General features: G+C 43.9%; 1 protein-coding gene across 4 annotated transcripts in view; it reads left to right on the forward strand.

The window, feature by feature from the left end:
• LOC311230613 (protein polybromo-1-like) overlaps positions 1-19,063 on the forward strand; it is a 70,777-nt gene that overhangs the window by 22,327 nt on the left and 29,387 nt on the right. For all 4 annotated transcript variants that reach the window (XM_084316941.1, XM_084316942.1, XM_084316944.1 and 1 more), the window contains exons 15-19: positions 11,713-11,812; positions 12,054-12,693; positions 13,370-13,581; positions 14,135-14,320; positions 14,542-14,699. In XM_084316941.1, the coding sequence (XP_084173067.1) occupies positions 11,713-11,812; positions 12,054-12,693; positions 13,370-13,581; positions 14,135-14,320; positions 14,542-14,699 (1,296 nt within the window). The remainder of the gene's footprint in view (positions 1-11,712; positions 11,813-12,053; positions 12,694-13,369; positions 13,582-14,134; positions 14,321-14,541; positions 14,700-19,063) is intronic.

A 19,063-nucleotide genomic window follows, 5' to 3' on the forward strand; every position in this document is an offset into this window, starting at 1 on the left:
GCCGAGACCTGACCTGTAGGCGTCGCTGTCCACAACGCCAGATTCCCACCCACCAGCTTTCACCCCCTAATACTGCCAATTGTATTAGTATGAACAACCAGCCAAGCTGATAGCAACGCCGAGAGCTGGGCTCGAACCCAGCATTTCCTGCGTTGGTGACGAGCGCAATCTCCGCTTCGCCACCTGACCGCCCTTCCACGTCGTGTCTTAATCCAATTTACCCCGGAAGGACCTCACCCCTCATAATGTTCTCCCCCTAGCAACGGGCCCCGCCCCCTCTTCTCGTTAATACGTGACACGCTACCAGTGGTGCAGTCGTAATATGGGAACTGGTAACACGCCACGCACGCACGCCGGACCGCCGGTACGTGCATGCGCACAGAACAGATTTTTTTTTGTTTTGAAACAGCGAAGCTGAAAAAGGTAGCAGGAACATTAGAACAGAGAACATTAGAACATATACAATTAGTCAACTGAATGCTTTGTATCTTGTTTGCTAATTCAGGTTAAAGACAGCCGATTTAACCAGCATATTAAGAGAGCAAGACTGTCTATCTGGTGTATGTTATGATGAATTGAAAATCTGTTTATATCTGTTTGTATTTGCGGGCGGGGGCGTGGTTGAAGACGCGCTTTTGTTATGGGTGGCACTGGCCACTGGCCGGGTACTTAGCGCACAACGAATGGATAGAGCGCATCTTTGTGCCTCAGTGATCATCTAGTAACACGCCGTGTAACCGCGTGTGACCACGACTGCACCACTGCACGCTACCATGCAACGGCTGGTCACCTTTACTTTAACACACTAAACGTCAGTTTCTATCGATGTCAAACTCTCCCGTAGCTCTGACCAAACCTGCCTCCACCAGTGCTTATCAGTGTTTATGCTAACAAGCTGCCGACGACCTCAGAGCCCATGGCTCTATTAGAACTGGCTTCCCAGTTCCCAGTTAGTTGGGTCAAGAACCAAAATTCTGTGACTATTCTCTGGCTAAGATGTTTTGATGATTGATTTGACTTCTATGGACCTTTTTATAAAATATTTAGCCCCCGTGTCCCTCCCAAAAATCCCGCATTTTGTCAGATGGCCAAATCCAAAATACCTGCTGACGCCATCTTGAAAAATTTACTTTTTATCCAGAGCACCTAGAATCATGTATGAATACACTTTTTTGTGTAAGTCAACCATGACTATTCCAATCAGTTTGACTATGACATCAATTTGTCCCAGAAATCCAAGATGGCCACCATCTAGTAGAGCGGAAATATAACTTTTAATGTCAAAACCAATTTTACCATGCTAATGCTAGGATCTCAGCAAAATAATTGATGAATGTACAGTATGATAAGATAACTAATTATACTTAAAAATACGCTCTCTTAAGTCTTAAATAGCTGTAACTTGAACAGATTAACAATGAAACTTATTTTTATTTTTTTTACTTTTGTATTTTTTTTACTTTTTTTTTTTTTTTTCTGGCCACGCAGGACCGATAGAGGGAGAGAGGGAGAACGGGAGGAGAGGTAGGGAAGACATGCAGCAAATGGTCGCCGGGACTGGGAAACGAAACCCGGGACGACTGCTTTGCGACTCAGCGTGCTATGTGGTGTGCTACTGGAGCGCCCCAACAATGAAACCACTTTAAACATGGCATGATCAGTCCGAATCAGAGCATCCATACATCATCATCTCCCTTATCATCATCCTCCTCACTCTCCTCTTCCTCACTTTCTTCAGCTGGCCCTGGTGCAGGTAGATGTGTTGGGAGAGCAGGTTGTGTGTGGTGGACAGGGCGACAGCGACCACCCACCAGCTCCCAGCCATGTCCGAGTGGCGAAGGGTGTCGCTTCAGGGAGGGGTGGCGCACTAGGAGGCAGTGTTGGCGTAGGCTATCTGCATCTGGAGGGAGATGGATTAATGATTTGTTCTTCATTCGCTTCCACTTTGTGGCACAGGCCTCAGCCATGGTGCTACTCTTCTTGTCGCCATAAATAACATGTCGTGTGAACTCAAACAGCTCCTCTAGCACCTCCTCCTCAAGGTCAAGGCTATCTCCACACCGCGAGAGCAGCCGCCGTGCCATAGGGCTCTTTGCCACCTTGTCATACACCGACGACTTACCCTTGCCATAGAAGCCTGAATTGGCATCACAGCCTGTAATACAGTGTAGCTGCCCAATACAGTCTGCCATCTCCTCAGTAACCAGGCCACAGCTGAAGTCAGTCTCCTGCTTTCTCCTGATACAGAGCATACCGGGCAGCTGTTGAGAGATGACCGCTGCCGTGGCATAGACATCGCTGCATCAATGACAACAGGGCCACTGTAGCCTGACTCACGTAGAACTGTGTAAGCGGAGAAGAGGATGGTGTCAGCCTCAGACTGGTCAAAGCTGTAGCTGCATTGGTTGCTGGGTTGACAAGTTGGTGCAGTGGGAGCCAACAGAGTAGACGATCTCTGTATCTACACCCTGTCCAACAAGGTCAGTCGGATAGCTGCATATTACTTTTTGTAGCCGCTCCTTGTTGCTGATGGCCTGACGCTACACAGCAGTGTTTTGAACTCTCTGGCAGAGGGGAAGGGGTCGCCCAGCTTCATGTAGGTGTTGGGGACATGTACCTTAGGCATAACAAAAAATATTGTTTGTTTCCGGTTGCCGACCGACCCTGCCGATTTAGGTGCGACCCAATATATTTTATGAGTTTAAAAAAAAAAAAAAAAAAAAAAAAAAATGTAATAAGTTTTAAGAATGTTTCATAGAAATCTTAGTCAAACCTTTAGTATTATGGATATTAAACATGCTGGCAGAGTACATGCATCCATGTTGTTGTGAACATTTTAATTAAATAAAGAAATTCCCTATCCATAGTCGCAGTGGGAAAGAATAAAATAAAAAAAATTTAATTAAATAAATTCCCTACCTACCCATGCCTTAACTTACAACCAACGGGAAACAAACAATATTTTTTTTTATGCCTTACCTTGTACCCGCAGATCTCGCTCATCGTCTTTAGTTGAGTATGCTGTGTCGTACGGGTCATTTACACAGAAAATACGGTCAGCATCACCATGGTGGGCAAGGATGATGGATGATACCTTGTGGACATAGTCCAACCACTTGTATGGGGTGCCATCTTGTGTCTGCCGATCTTCTGCTGATGGGGTTGCCATTCTCCCGATCATGCCCATGTCGACAAGAGCGGTGTAGGGTTCTTGCAGATCTACAGATTGGAGAGAGAGCTTCTGAATGAGCTTGCTCTTCTGTGTCTTCCTATATGTGCCATTGGAGTTGAATAAGGCCACACATTCCTCAACAACACGATGTTCCAGCAACTCGGAGAGATTCACAAGTTGACTGACCTCAACCAGGTCGATCACTGCCTTGAGAACACTCCGCTCCATCTCAGAAGCTCTTGCTTTGAGTTCCTCCCCGGGCTTCTCCATGCAGGGCCGCTTGGCAAATGTCAAGCGTTTGCTCAGAGGGACAGGTGCATGGAGGGAGGTTTTCTTACTGAACACCCGGTCTTGCAAGAAGCTGGTCAACTTCTCCTCTCCCACAGCATGGGCTGAGTTGAAGTCCGCGATGAGTTCATCGGAGGCAGGCATGGCTGACTGTAGGGTGCGGAGGGTGGGTGAGGCTGGATCAAACTTATGCATGCATGCGACCAGGTCTTGCACGCGCTGCTCATCTTCTCTCATCCTTTTTGGACCACATTCTATGTGCTTTCTCTTGGCTTTTTCTTTTTTGGCCAGGGCATTGTGAGCCACCCGGATCTTGGCCAAATTTTTCACATTTCTGGAGTGCACCAGCAGCTGATTCTCATTCTGGAGGATGGAGAGCCAGCCAGACTTAATTTTTCATTGTACACTCGATCCACATGTCCCAGGCCATGTTGGAGTAGGGGTTGCCTGTGATGGACTGAGTGAAGTCAGTACGAAGGAAGGCGACCTGATCAGCAAGGAGAGCTGTCAGCATTGCCCAGAAGTCAGGCAGCCACCTTCCATACCTATTGTTGTCGTACACTACCATCCATGGCAGCATGGCACGCAGAGAGCTGACATACTCATCCCAGTTTCAGATATGTACTGCATGCACATTCTGCATGAGTGCATCTGTCATAGACAGGAAGTCCCTCCAGTAGTCCGCCATGTCACTGGCCTCCACCTGGGTGATTAAATTGGTGATGAGGCGCTTGAGGTCAGTATCATCCTCCAGTGCCGCATGTGCAGCTGCACGGGGTTCTTGGGAGAGACTCATATCTCTCAAAATCTCAAGGTTCTCCCTTGTCTCATCAGCCAGGTTGGGCATGAGCCTCCCCTTTACCAGCTGACTCATGAGTGCCTCATAGATGAGCCTCAAGCAACGCAGCCCCCTCTTGTAATTCTTGCCTTTCAGTGCACGGTCGACGGAGCCCTCTGCAATAACTCCTCCTGCCACAAGTACATCTCCTAGCTCACTCCCCACTGTAGCGCTTGTAGATGGCGCTCATCATCACACACTGTGTATGGAAGGGACCAAGAAAGGGTACAATGGCATGGTACTTGTTTGGGTTACATCTAAATGTTGTGGGTAACTCTGGGTAAAATTTGGGTCAGTCAAGATTTGATCATTAGACACCCCACCCCCACCTCTTTCCTGGGAACACTTACTTTTTGCAACATGCACCTGTTCTCCCAATCCCTCTGGCACCCCTCCCCCCATGGGAACTCAACCTTTCTCACAGAATATGGACGCATATTTAGGGATGCACCGATATGTAAATTTGCCACCGATACCGATTGTTCAACTAACACAATCGGCCGATACCGATACCGATATTTGTGGCAAAATATTAATTTTTTTGTAATCTTTTTTTTTTGTAATTTTTTTTTTATGAAACTACTGTATATTTGTCTTACAAATTGTGCTCACCGATATGAACATAGGCCTCTTTACTTACTTAAAAAAAGGAAACATCAAGAAATAGCACTATCTCTCTCCCAGTATGTTCTGCAGGGCTGCAGCTAGATACTAGTTCTCCCAGCATGGTCTACCTGCTGGGCTGCAACTAGATACTATTGTCTCAACCAATGAAATGTTGATTGACAGTCGATTCTGCCAATTACGTCACACACCGCTTGCACCCGCCTCTGCTGTTACCACCAATCGGCAAGCGCGTATACATTTTTTACTTCTGCTTTTGTCCGCCATTGATTTTGACTAGAGGTTTTCTAGAACAACAACACGGCGCGGCCGACGTTTAGCTTTTAGCTCCGCAGGATGACTTAAATGAGGCATAATGATTTTACTGCAACTAATGTTATAATAAAACAAAGCCTTTCTATACATGTGTCTGATTGAAAACGTTATTAACAGATTGCAGAATGGGTAAAACTCAGGGCTCTGTGAGCAACGGAAGGAACTGAGCTAGTATGAACGCTTGCTACGTTCGGGTAAATAATATGCTGATGTTATTGAACGTGTAACACTAACTATATAACGTTAATGCCACAAAACGAATGCCTTGTTAATCATAAGTAGTAACTTTGATGCAGTAGCTTGTGTGTGTGTGTGGGGGGGGGACTGGGGACGGCGTTGTGCAGGTCGCGAGTGAACAATTTTTTTGTCTTGACGCTACACAAATTGATTGCAGTCAACAAGGCACTTATCGGCCGATACCTAGAGCTGCCGCGATTACCGCGGTATCGCTGTTACATCACGGCCACCGCAGAGTAGGCTGAATACCGCGTCACCGCTGTTTTTTATAATAATAATAATAAATTACCCTCCTCTCGTTGGGCTTGCGGCTCTGCAGATATACCCTACTCCTCTATCGAGGTTCCAAGCGACCAGAAGAGAGACGCGTCACACGTTGTAGCGTCATGCAGTGTGTTACCACCAATCGGCAAGCGCGTATTAGTTTTTTACTTCCTGAATGTCAGCTCATCACAACACGGCTAATAACGTTAGCTTTAACTCTCCGCCGGAGTGGACTACCATCGCTCCTAAGGAGTACTAAACGTGACATAATGATTTTACTGTCTGCAACGAATGTTATAATAAAAGCCCTTCGTTCTATACACTTGTCTGATTGAAAACTTTATTAACAGACCGCAGAATGGGACAACTCAGCACGCTCTGAGCAAAGAAAGGAACTGAGATATGAATAGAGTATTGCTTGCCTTGCTATTGTCCGGTAAATACGCTGATGTTATTGAACGTATAACTATATAATGTTAATGCCACAAAACGAATGCCTTTATTATAAAGTAGTAACTTTATAGTAATAATAATAAGAAAGGGTCGGGGGGGTTAGGGGTAACCACCCCTGCCCGCGACACCGAGTGAACGGCGCACGACCAGAGGGGAAACTTCGAATCCGTGTTTCACTTTCAATAACTAATGCGTGCTTGCCGAATCCCAAACTATATTCATGCTGCAAAGTCATCCTCTAAAAATAGACATTTAGACTAGAGGCAGGCTATATGCTATAAAGAGTAGACTACTACTAAAAAAAAAATGCATTCAAACTTCTTTTTTTAAATTTTTTGTGTGCGTGGTAATAACCGCGGCGGTAGGAAATATTTTGCAAATTTGTGCGGTAAGGAAATCATCAATACCGCGGCAGCTCTACCGATACCCGACCGATACATCGGTGCACCCCTACGCATATTATTCTTGAACGTAAACACACACATGCACGCACACACACGCACACATGCATGCACGTACGCACACACACACACACACACTCTCGCAGTCTGTTGAAGAAGAAGGCCTGGATGAGCGAGGTCAACAGGAGTTCTTCATGTCAAGGAATTGCGAGATGGCATGGTCCAAGATACCTTTTGAAACAGAAGGCTGTGCTCAGAACATCATCAAAATAACTCCTGAAAGAAATAGCTTTCAAACACAACACAAGGGTTAACAAACCCCAAACACAGGGCTACAATTACTATTAGCTAACTAGTTGTTGTTGCTAGCTATTGGAAAAGTTGGTAGCACCAGTGCTATCAGTGGAAAGGTTAGTCTGAAGCCCTGCCCAAAGACCATCTTACCTTCCCATTCAAAAGTTACATTTTCGCTCTACTGTCTCTATCTACATTTTTGCTCTACTGGATGGTGGCCATCTTTGATTTCTGGGTAAAATGTATGTCATAGTCAAACTGATGTCAGAATTGGAATCGTCATGGTTGATTACACAAAGTGTATTCATACATGATTCTAGGTGCTCTGGATCAAAAGTAAATTTTTCAAGATGGCGTCGGCAGGTATTTTGGATTTGGCCATCTGACAAAAAATGCCGGAATTTTTGGGAGGGACACAGGGGCTAAATATTTTATAAAAGGTCCATAGAAGTCAAATCAATCATCAAAACATCTTAGCCAGAGAATGGTCACGGAATTTTGGTTCTTGACCCAACTAAGTCTAACTTAAAAACACACACCACTGGCGGCTACGTGGTGCAGTGGGCAAGGCGCTCACCACAAATACTGGAGGCTGGGCTCAAACAGATCATCTCCCTGTTCGAGCCCAGCGCTCCACATTGCTTTCAGTTTAGCTGGTCCTCTGCACTAATACACATTGGCAGTATTAGGGGGAGGGAAACTGATGGGTGGGGATCGGTGTTGTGGACAGCGACTCCTACAGGTCGTTTGGTGCGCCTGCGCAGTAGAATCAGGAAGCGACGGGGGCGGGGCCCCTCCAAAGCCCAGACCCCGACGCTGAAAGATCGAGCCGCGCAGGTGGAAAGATGTGACTGCTGTTACCTCGAGTATCGGAGGGGACTCATGCTATGTATGACTTAGTCCACATTGCAGCCGGCTTGTGGGAGGCATGAAATGGCGTTCAAAGACAGGGGAGGGTTGAACTGGACGATACAAAATTGGGATGGGAGAAAAATAGAAAATGGGAGAAAAAGTGGAAAAAAAAAAAACACACACCACTAAATACTGTCCTCCTCATCTGAGATCTAATAGCAGATGCTGTCACCCACCGATACATTGAAAAACATAGATTCCTTCACTCTGTTCTCTTGTTTATCATCAAGTTTCTTTCTTTTAACACTTTAACTGCCGGAAACGTGTTTAGGCATCTTTCCTAGCCATGCTCAAGTTGCCTAGGACGCCGTAACTCGTCTTTGATATCAATATTTCCAAAATCTGTGATCGAAATCATATTTCCCCTCCGCAGCCTTGACACACAGTGCTGATCTCCTCTCAACCCTCTAGCGGTTCAAGAGCGTCATCTGGTGGCCGATCGGCAGATCGAAACCGGATGTCAACCTTTAACCCGGCAGGACTCACTCCATATGGGGTCCGGGCACTCGCTAATATTAGAGAGACTCCGTCTTCACACAGTGAACATCGATCGGTGGAAATAACTCGAAAAAACAACATGATTTGGACGTATATACTATTATACAACCTGGAAATAGAATCGGCATTTCAAAATCCCATAATTGAAAACTGTCTACGCCACGCTGATCGCCCAACGGCCCGAGGAGACTGGGGTGAGTTTTAGCGTGTAGTATTACCGTGTTCGATACTAACTGCTATGATGAACATATGACCCACATTAGATGAATGGTATAACGTTGCCCACGGAATTATAAACGCCCCCTCGCCCATCCGGTCAACATCAGATGACGTGTAGTAAATTCTAGAAGTACGTCCAATCGAAATTTTTGCTACCAAAACTGTATTTCATCATCAATATAATGCATTTGGGGCTATAAATCACGTTCTGGAGAAAGCTGCAGAAAGAGATGAAAACATACTTATACTTTAGACCATATTTTAGTATGAATATGTGAATGAAAAAGTTTAACGTTGCTACACCATGAACAATACATATAGGACCTTGAATGGGCCCTAATAATGGCAATCTAGCAATAGAATTTAAAAAGTTATAGCCCTGCAAAGAAGGGGAACTTCTCCATGTTAAATAGAGCTGGCAAGGGATGGTATATCATGAATTTAACCTTGGGCAGTTAAAGTGTTAACTATTTTTATTGGTTTTTACAGTGCTGTCAAGAAGGTTCACTTTTCACTACCACACTATAAATGTTAACCTTTCACTACCACACTACAGAAGGTTAACCTTTCACTACCACATTACAGAAGGTTAACCTTTCACTACCACACTACAGAAGGTTAACCTTTCACTACCACACTACAGAAGGTTAACCTTTCACTACCACATTACAGAAGGTTAACCTTTCACTACCACACTCCTCACTCTATGACCCACATTTCACTGTATGCCCTGGTATGTATGTGACAAATAAACCTCTTGATTCTAAGGCCCTGTCCACACGAGCGCTGGATTTAATGTAACCATGATTGTATATGCGCAGTTGCACTGTTCGGGCACACACAACCGGGGGTTTGCTACACTGCAACCGCAGTCTTTGAAAACCGGAGTCCAGGGTGAAGTTCTGCGTTTTTGCGGGTGCGTGTGGGCATAGCAACCGAGGTTATTCCCAGTGTTTACAGCAGAGCTGTCGCAATTATTTCCCATGTTCACGGCAGACTGTCGCAAACAATAGCAAGTTAGCAACCAAGCATGGGATTAGAGCAGAGCCAGCTACACCAGTGTTTACAGCAGAGCTGTCCCAAGTAGCGTTATATGAAAATGATTGTAACAAACTTTTGTTCGAAGCGTATTGTTGAAGAGTGTTGTGATCGACTGATGTCTGTTGTCGCATTCCTGACCCAACCAGAGTCAAACCTGTAGCTGCGGCTAAACTAAACTCATGTGTTGTCAAGTTATTGTTATAAGGAACCAGGGAACAAAATTAACTTTTTGGCTTACCAGCCAAGGTGGCTGGTAGATAAAAAAAAAACGACCAGCCAGGCAGATTTTTTTTACCAGCCAAAAATTTGAAATCGCTTTTTAGTATATCGCCATGTGTTGTTATTATTACTATATACAGGGCTCTACGCTAACCTTTTCCCCAGGGAGCACATGTGCTCCTAAATAAAATAAAAATTAGGAGCACACAAAGAAATGTAGGAGCACAGTGAACATTTTTCAAGTAACAGAGTTTATTAACATTATTTATTACATTCATATTATACTGTGCGTGCGTGTGCATACTAAGGGTCAACATCTGTGCAATAGCACATATCACCAAAATCACACATTGGCCCATGCCTACTAGACACAAAGATATCGGTTGTCAAGCTGCTTTTGTATGTTGTACTGTTGTCACAATACCAACATTTTGACTTTGATACAGATAGGAAAGGTAATGGAATATATTATTAGATGACTGAACATGGAAAATTCTTTATACAATTATTTAATTCATTATAATTTAAACGCTATTGAATAATAGTTATTAGTATAGTAATGCATTAATAGTAATTAATAAAAAATTTCTGTTACAGCTACTGAGCTATATACTATAGCTACTGTCCATCAATATCTTCCTTTTGAATGAAATAGGTTCTAGAGAGAGGGAGAGATGCTCTGTTGGCAAAATGATATTTAAAGATGGCGGCTATCTTGTTTCTAAACAGGAAGTGTAGTGAGCGTTCAACCTTTTCTGATTGGTTGAAATGGCCTTCATGTCTGAACAACATCGCCGACTACTGCTTTGGCATTGTACTACATGTATCGGTTGCTGGTTTTCCAGCCGCCGTGAGTACGCAATTATATGCGGTTGTTCACCTGTGTGGACAGAGGTTTATTTTTTTCAAACTTCGGTTACATTAAATCCAGCGCGAGTGTGGACAGGGCCTAAGAAGGTAGTGGTTGCAGTTTGCACGGTCACAAGACAAAGTCATTGTAATAACAAAGGGCCTCAGACTGGAAAGCTGCCAGGTGTTAATTGCCCTAGGGCAGGGGTGCCTAACCTTTTTTGAACCAAGATCTACTTTTTAATTTACCACCTAGCCGAGAGCTACCAGCCAAAATTGTATAATTGTAAGCAGTCATTTGAGGCTTTATAAAAGCAGCATAATGAACACAAATCTGTCAGTGCAGAGTCTGACCTCATCTTAAATAACAAACAGCATTGCTTGTTGTAGTTAACAAGGAGAGGCAGAGTTGATTTAGCAAAAAAAAAAAAAAAAAATGTAATAATCAAATTTTATTAATCAAGATCTACTTGAAATCAGCCCGCGATCTACCTGTCGATCGCGATCGACTGGTTGGGCACCACTGCCCTAGAGAGAGGGGTGCCATGGATTACAATGAATTCTGGGTAATTGTAGTTGTTTTACATTGTAAGTGAATAGCCTGCTTCTCTCTTGAAGGCCCTTTATCTCTGAATACGTTTTGTGATATCCCCATGATTCATAGGAAGTAGCTTGAAAAGTATGCCACCAAAATGTTCAAGTGATGGCTTATTTTGAAGGTATGAATCTGTACTTTCATATCATGTAAAAAAAGAAAATTTGAAGATGGCTCAACAAGACCCGAAGGTCTATACCTGGTCACAAATACATTTCAGATGATTTCTCCTTTTACTTGACAGGGTTGTGTGTATTTGTTATAGGGAGTTACTTTTGGAATCCCCTAGATGTACATGCTCATGAGACCATTTGATTAATGGAAGATACGCAATTACACGTCTGAAAAGCTCAACCCATTTTCTACTTGAATTCATACTAAAATTCTTACAAGAAGTAGTGTATTGGTATCCGAAAAAATCGGAATCTGCCAGCCTAAAACAAAAGTTCCTTCCTAGTTCTTGGTATATTATGTCTTCTGTTCTTCTCCATAGGTGTATAATGATGCCAACATTCTGGAGAAGGTAGTGAAAGACAAGCGTAAAGAGATAGGACCTGAAGAGGAGGAATTGGGATCTCCCAAACTCAAACTAAGTAGGTTTGCCTTTCTATTTGTTCTAAACACTTAAAAACCTCTTAAAAATAATTGTCCTCGTCGATGCCAATGCTTGTGTCCATTCTTGGACTCTCTCTCTCAGTGGCTTGATATGCGAACGAGACTGACTGTGAGCGGCTAGGTGACACCCTCCATCTATTTCTCCCTCATCAACCCCTGATCTTTCACTCTCCCTTTCTCTCTCTCTCTCTCTTTCTCTCTCTCTCTCTTTCTCTCTAGGAAAGCCTGGTGTCTCTCCAAAGAAGTCTAAATACCTCACCCCGCTCCAGCAGCGGCTGAGCGAGCTCTACGACGCCGTGAGGAACTTCACCGACCGCCGGGGCCGGCGCCTCAGCACCATCTTCCTCCGCCTGCCGTCCCGCGGTGAGCTGCCCGACTACTATGCCACCATCAAGCGGCCCATCGACATGGAGCGTGTGCGGAGCCACATGGCCAGTGGGCGCTACCAGGATGTGGAGGCCATGGTGGAGGACTTCGCCCTCATGTTCAACAACGCCTGCACGTACAACGAGCCCGAGTCGCTCATCTACCGCGACGCCCTGGTGCTCCACCGGGTGCTGCTGGTGACGCGCAAGCAGCAGGAGGGCGGGGAGGAGTTCGGGGTCCCCGGCGTGGTCAACCTGGTCCACGAGCTGATCAGGAACCTGTTTGTGTCCGTGCTGGACCACCAGGACGAGGAGGGTCGCTGCTACAGCGACTCCCTGGCCGAGATCCCCGCCATGGACCCCACCTCCCCCGAGAAGCCGCCGCTGAACTTCGATGTCGTCCGGGCGAACGTGGACCGCGGTCGCTACAGGAGGCTGGACGTCTTCCAAGAGCACATGTTTGAGGTGCTGGAGAAGGCCAGGAGGCTGCACAGGTACACGAGCAAAGTCGATTCTGAAGTGTCTTTCTGCACAGTTATCGGTTATAACTGGAATTATTAGACTTGTTTTCAGAAAGCCACTTGAAAGTATTGTGTTTTTATTATAATTTTTTTGACCCAGAGGGCCAGTCTACAATAATTAATATCTATAACTGACTGACCCGATTTCCCGTTGTGTCGCGTCCGGTTTAATTGGGCTTGTCTTTTTTACTTTACTAGTCTTGCCATTCATTACGCTATACAGATAATAATAATTCTACAATTCTACTGACCCTCATCTCTCCCTCATCCACACGCCTCCTGAAAACCCTTCTAGGCTACAGTTACAACTGCTTCCTCTGTTCTCTGTTTCTCTTTTCCTTTGGTGTGTTGTCTGTATGTGCGTTTACCTAGGTCCTGGAAGGGTATTTTAGGGAAAGGTCTGGGTTCACTGGAGGTCTGCGGCTAACTGGATATGCATGCAAGCTAGCCTAAAGGAATGGGAGTCGATAGGGACGAGCTAGCCTAACTGTTGGCCAAAACCTCTCCCGGAGTTTTAAGCTTGGCTAGTGGTCTGTATATCTGCTTCCATCCGTAAGTTAGGCTAACATGCAGCCGGATAACTTTCTACTAAACGCACACAGAGAGGAAATTGGTATCCATCTTCTTGTCTGACTCTGTTTATTTCTAGGACGGACTCTGAGATCTTTGAGGATGCGGTGGAGCTGCAGCAGTTCTTCATCAAGATCCGAGATGAGCTGTGTAAGAATGGAGAGATCCTGCTGTCTCCTGCCCTCAGCTACACCTCCAAACACCTGCACAGCGACGTGGAGCAGGAGAAGAGGGAGAAGCTCCCCAAGGAGATGGAGGAGGACAAGCTGAAGAGGGAGGAGGAGCGCAGAGGTGTGTAATGTGGCCTTGGCCTTCTCTCCTTATGTGGCCATAGGCCAGATCCCACAAGTGACTGGGTTAAGGTTAGGCATTTAATGGTTATGGTTAGGAATTGCATGCAAGTCAATGGAATGAAAACATGGGAGTAAGTTAAGTACTTTTATTATTACCGATGGGAGATTTGTCCTGTGCATTTAACCCATTCTAACTACTTGGCGTAAGCAGTGGGCATCCACAGTGTTGTGAATGGGGACCAACTCCAGTTGTAATGCCAGTACCTTGGTCTAGGAGTGTTTCCTAGCAAGCCTTTTGGTGTGGGAGGAACCCGGAGGAGGTAATCGGGGCAAAATAGGCTGCTGAATGTCCATGAAATGTCATTGGGATTGTGGGAGTAAACATTTCTTTTGAAGTCGAGGACGAAATTAAAAGAATCTGCTCATATGGGCAGAAAAGGTTTATTTTCTACCCTGCACAAGCACATGTCTGTATTTGGGAGTCCTCTTAAAATCATGACATTGAAACTAGGATTCGATGTTGACGTGAGAGTATGTTTTTCTACCCCCAGAGGGCGACAAAACCGAGGGCCTGCCGGTCGACACGTGGCAGTCGGGGCCGGAGCGCACGTACAGTCAGGACTTCAGCTTTGAGAACAGCACCTACCACGTGGGGGACTGCGTGTACGTGCAGCCGGCCGAGCCCAACCTCAAGCCTCACATCGTCTGCATAGAACGACTGTGGCAGGATGAAGCAGGTAACCCCCGACTCCTCGCCCTCTGCTCTCCACAGCACTTTAATCAGAAACGCTTAATTCGTCAAAATAATACAATGAATGTCCAGGAATACAATAAGGTCCAGGACCTTACATACAGTGCACAGGGACAAACAGTAGACCTGTTAGATCTCTCTAATGGAGAAAATTGTATTGTATATCTCTATAATCTTAATTAAGATGTGTATTATTTGTGTGTGTAGGTGAGAAGTGGCTCTATGGCTGCTGGTTCTACCGGCCCAGGGAAACCTTCCACTCGGCAACACGCAAGTTCCTGGAGAAGGAGGTCTTCAAGAGTGACTACTTCAACAAAGTGCCCATCAGCAAAATCCTGGGCAAATGCATGGTTATGTTTGTGAAGGTAAGACTATCTGAATCAGGTTAATTATTTTCAACCATTCCATGCAAAAGAGAAATATTAATATGTTTTTTTAATAATAATTAAAGTCATGCACATAAGCAATATATTTTATGTAATATGTTATATCATATTTAGTTGTGTTTCCTGTAGGACTACTTTAACACTTTGGATGCCAGCCACGCGTTTTGTCGCTAGTTCATGCCGACCGCTGAGTGCCCGCTAGCGTTTGTTTGTCGTATTTTTATTTATTTATTGGCGATTTGAATTCATATTTCATCAATCGAGCCTCAGGTTAGTGTTGCAGACTCTCTCTGAGCTCAATTGGGAAGATACCGCCCCCTATCGTCTCTCCCTGTGTAACTGCACCCCATTACTTTAGACTGATGGGGGCGGGCCAGTTTCCTCATTTTACTTTTCCGTTGAGCCAACTGAAGAATCCATTGTGATCGCCGGCCCGGAAAAACCTGTGGATTATGTATTTACAGTACCCAATGCTGAATCAATAAACGCGATCGATATTTGGAATGGCCATCAGGAATTGGAATAATCTTTTTGGATAACATCTGATCTGAGGTAAAGAATCTATTTTACCAGTCTTGGGATAATCGGAGCTATTTTCACATATATATCAGCGTTCGTGTGTGTGGCTGTGCGAGCGATCAGGAAATTAGAGAATCGATATTTCAGCTTCTATAGCGTGCATAAGTACACATATACTATCGATAATCTAGCGTTTATTTGAAAACTATTCATAAATAGGCCAGAAAAATAAGTTTTTGTGTATTCCAGTAAATGCCTTTTATCACGGAATCTTTATATTTTCCTTAAACGAGGGCTTTTCAAAATGCTCTAAAACTGAAATGAAGCGATTATATTAAAAAAAAAACGTTTCGACAATGTTGACTGCAAACAAGTCATTGATAAACGACGGGCAGATTAGACACATAATTTAAGACAGAGATGCTATCATTGAAGTGGGTGCTGGCATTTAACCACGTTTTACCATGTTAACCAGTGGCACTGGAAGTGTTAAACTTCACATATAATGTTATATTTTATTTATTTATTTTTGTTGCAATAGTGATCATATTTCATATTATATGTTATATTTCTGTAGGACTAAGGGTGGGAATCTGGGAATCTCCCGATTCAATTTAAATTATTGGTCACAATTAGATTCTAAATCAATTCTCGATTTACAATAAATACATATAGATTTACTTCTAGCTTGCTGTTTTGACTTGCTCTTCACATTTTACTGCGGTAGACTGTAAAGGTGATAGTGAATAGGGAAGGTGATATAGTAAGTAGTGAAGGTGATATACTGAGTAGTGAAAGTGACAAATGTAAGTATTACGCTTGTTGCTTTTTTTCAAGAACTTTCCCTTTTGTCTCTTGGCTGAGGCAACGCTTTCTTTAGCAGTCTGGGATGGCTTGGGGTTGAGGAAAGGGTACACCAGCTTAAAATGCTACTGGTTTTTAAAGTACTGAAAGAAACGGTCCCCAAGTACCTAGTAAATTATTTTAATAAAGTAGGAGATGTCCACAAACACGCCACAAGAGGAAGCCCCACGGACCTGGTCCCGCCGAGAGTCGGGACATGCATGGGGAAAGATGCATTTTTTTTACTCTGCTACGGTAATGTGGAATGCCCTGCCAACATTCATAAAACTCCTGAACTCCCCTCTCGGATTTAAATCCGCCCTAAGAACATGGCTCAGCAGCAACTCAAATTGGTCTTAATATGTTTTTTATTTCTTTTATCATGAGTTGCATTTAAGGGTTTGCGGATTTTCTTTTAACATTAGTTGACTGTATGAGTTGTCAGGTTAGGTGTTTTTATACTAATTTTTAGGATGTGTCCGGTCTAGTGTACATGTCCATTTGTGTTTTTGTGCCTTTTTATGTTCCATGTATGGACCACAATGGAAACAAGCCTTGGCTTTATTGTGTTTTATCCATTTTTGACCAGCGTGTTGACACTGTTATTGTTTTGTCTTTTAAATGTTTTGTCTTACGATTGTGTCAAAATAAAGTATTCAATCAAAAATTCTCAGTAAAAGGCAGACGAGATGTTATACCTGACGGGATGTTATACCTGACGGTAGGGCTGGGTGATATAACGATAATTATCGCGATATATTTTAATAATCGACATCGGAAAAAAAATATATCGGTTTTTTTTGTGACCTGCAACAGGGCAGTTTTAAAACCAGAGACAGTGGACAGACTTGTCTTTCTTGCCTGCAACTTAAAGTAATGGCTTTGCTTGTCCAAATGACAATACTGACCAAATTGAGATTTGTTTGCTTTCTAATTTAAAATACAGTTTGAAACCATCTGTACACAGTAGGCTATGTGTGCTAGCAGAGCTGTTCAACTCCCCTGGAGCCACAGCCAGCAGAGAAGCCGGTTTACTTTCGCTTTCAAACCAGCTGCAGCCTGAGAACTGGAGTGTGAGGGGATGTAACACTAAAGATGGCGGCAACGACAAAGAATTGCTGCAAAATAAACATACATCTGTTGTTTGAAAAAAAAAATATCGGGGGCGGTCAGGTGGCGGTCAGGTGGCGTAACGGAGATTGCGTTCGTCACCAACCCAGGAGCGGCTGGATTCGCCTGTTCTAATCCAGCTCACAGCTCCGGGGTTGTCACCAGCTTGGCTGGCCGTTCACACTAATACAATTGGCAGTATTAGAGGGTGGGAGAAGCTGGCGGGGTGGGTCCGGGTGACCGGGTCGTTGTAAACAGCGACTCCTACAGTTCGGTCGGGGCGCCTGCTAAGCGCGGATAGGATCTAAGTGGGATAGTGTGATCCTTCCACACGCTACGCCCTCTCAGTGAGAATCCGCGCTGCCAGGTGAAAAGAAGCGGTTGATTGGCTGGACGTGTGTCGGAGGAAGCACGTCGTGATAGCCTCCACTCTCCCAGACCGACTGTGGGGGTTAAGTGCGCAGCGACCAGGAAGGGGATTGGGAATTGGCATAACGACTAACATTGGGATGGGAGAAAATCTGAGGAAAAAGGAGGGGGAAAAAGATTAAAAAAAATAAAAAATATATCGATAATATCGAGTGATATGATATTGTTATCGCCATATCACTTTTGGCCATATCGCCCAGCTCTACCTGACGGGATGTTGTATCTGACGGGATGCTATACCTGGGCTCAATTGTGTGAATCATGTATGGAACACCATCATCAGCGACGCTGTAGTGGCGCAGATCTTTTTAAACTAAACTGGCTCTCGAGTTATTTTCTTGGCCCGTTCTGAGTTGTCTGGAGGTTTAGAGAAGTGCATACCCTGTGTGTGCGTTGGTTCACTGGAATGTTCGCTAGGGCTTGTTGTCTCACTTCTTTGGTCTCTGGGAGATGGCGTACGGTGCGAGTCCTCATGTTTGTAGTAAGTAGTGCTGTCGGGCGATTAAAATTTTTTATCTAATTAATTACAGGATTTGTAATTAATTAATCTAATTAATCGCATTTTAATCGCATTACCATTTTATGCCTCATATTCTATATTCTATAATCATATTTCAAATTGCATGTGTCCGGATGGCAGAATTCAGTACTGTATCTACAAAACCTTCTGTTTAATCATCTTCCATCTATTAATTTGCTTAGATTTTTCAGGTCTGGTCAATTTGAGCATGGTGTTATTCACAGTCAAAGATACAAAAAAATTTATTGATATTCTCATTTGGTTCATTACAATTTACTCAAAATAAAATGTTCATTCAATCAATCACCGCGCAGATTGATTGATTGAATGAAAATGTTATTAACAGATTGCAGAATGGGTACAATACAGTACGGCTCAATACACACAATTGTTAAGGGAATGCAGACCAGAGAAAGACTTTCGTCTTGTTTACATTTTCAATTCATAATGAATTGTAAGTAAGGGTGCAACTTGCACCGTGCAATCCATTCTTTGTGGATCTAGCCCCCAGTATTTCTGACACTGGGAATACATTCCCTGAGATTCATAGATGTCCCTAGAATCAGATACCAAGAACATGCAAATGGACCATATTAAAAAAAAAAATCTGTAAATGTGTATTCTACATTCTTATGGAATGAATGAGATACAAAAAGAAAAAATAATATAAAAAAAAAAAAAAAAATGTAATTAATTTTGAGTTAATTTTCATAACGCGATTATTTGCTGTGTAATTAATTAATCTAATTAACGCGATAAACTGACAGCCCTAGTAGTAAGCTATTCCCAAAATACTTCAGTCGCCTTGCAAAGCTTGCATATTGTGTGTCTTATCAAGCTCCTTCTTTCCCAGGAGATTATAAAATCCAAAGCGTGTCCTTCATTGAACGCTTGCCTTCATTGAAGATGGTTTTAGGTTCTT

The sequence above is a fragment of the Notolepis coatsorum genome (genome assembly GCF_963971535.1).
Source record: "Notolepis coatsorum genome assembly, chromosome: 6".
In the NCBI taxonomy this organism is placed as follows: domain Eukaryota; kingdom Metazoa; phylum Chordata; class Actinopteri; order Aulopiformes; family Paralepididae; genus Notolepis; species Notolepis coatsorum.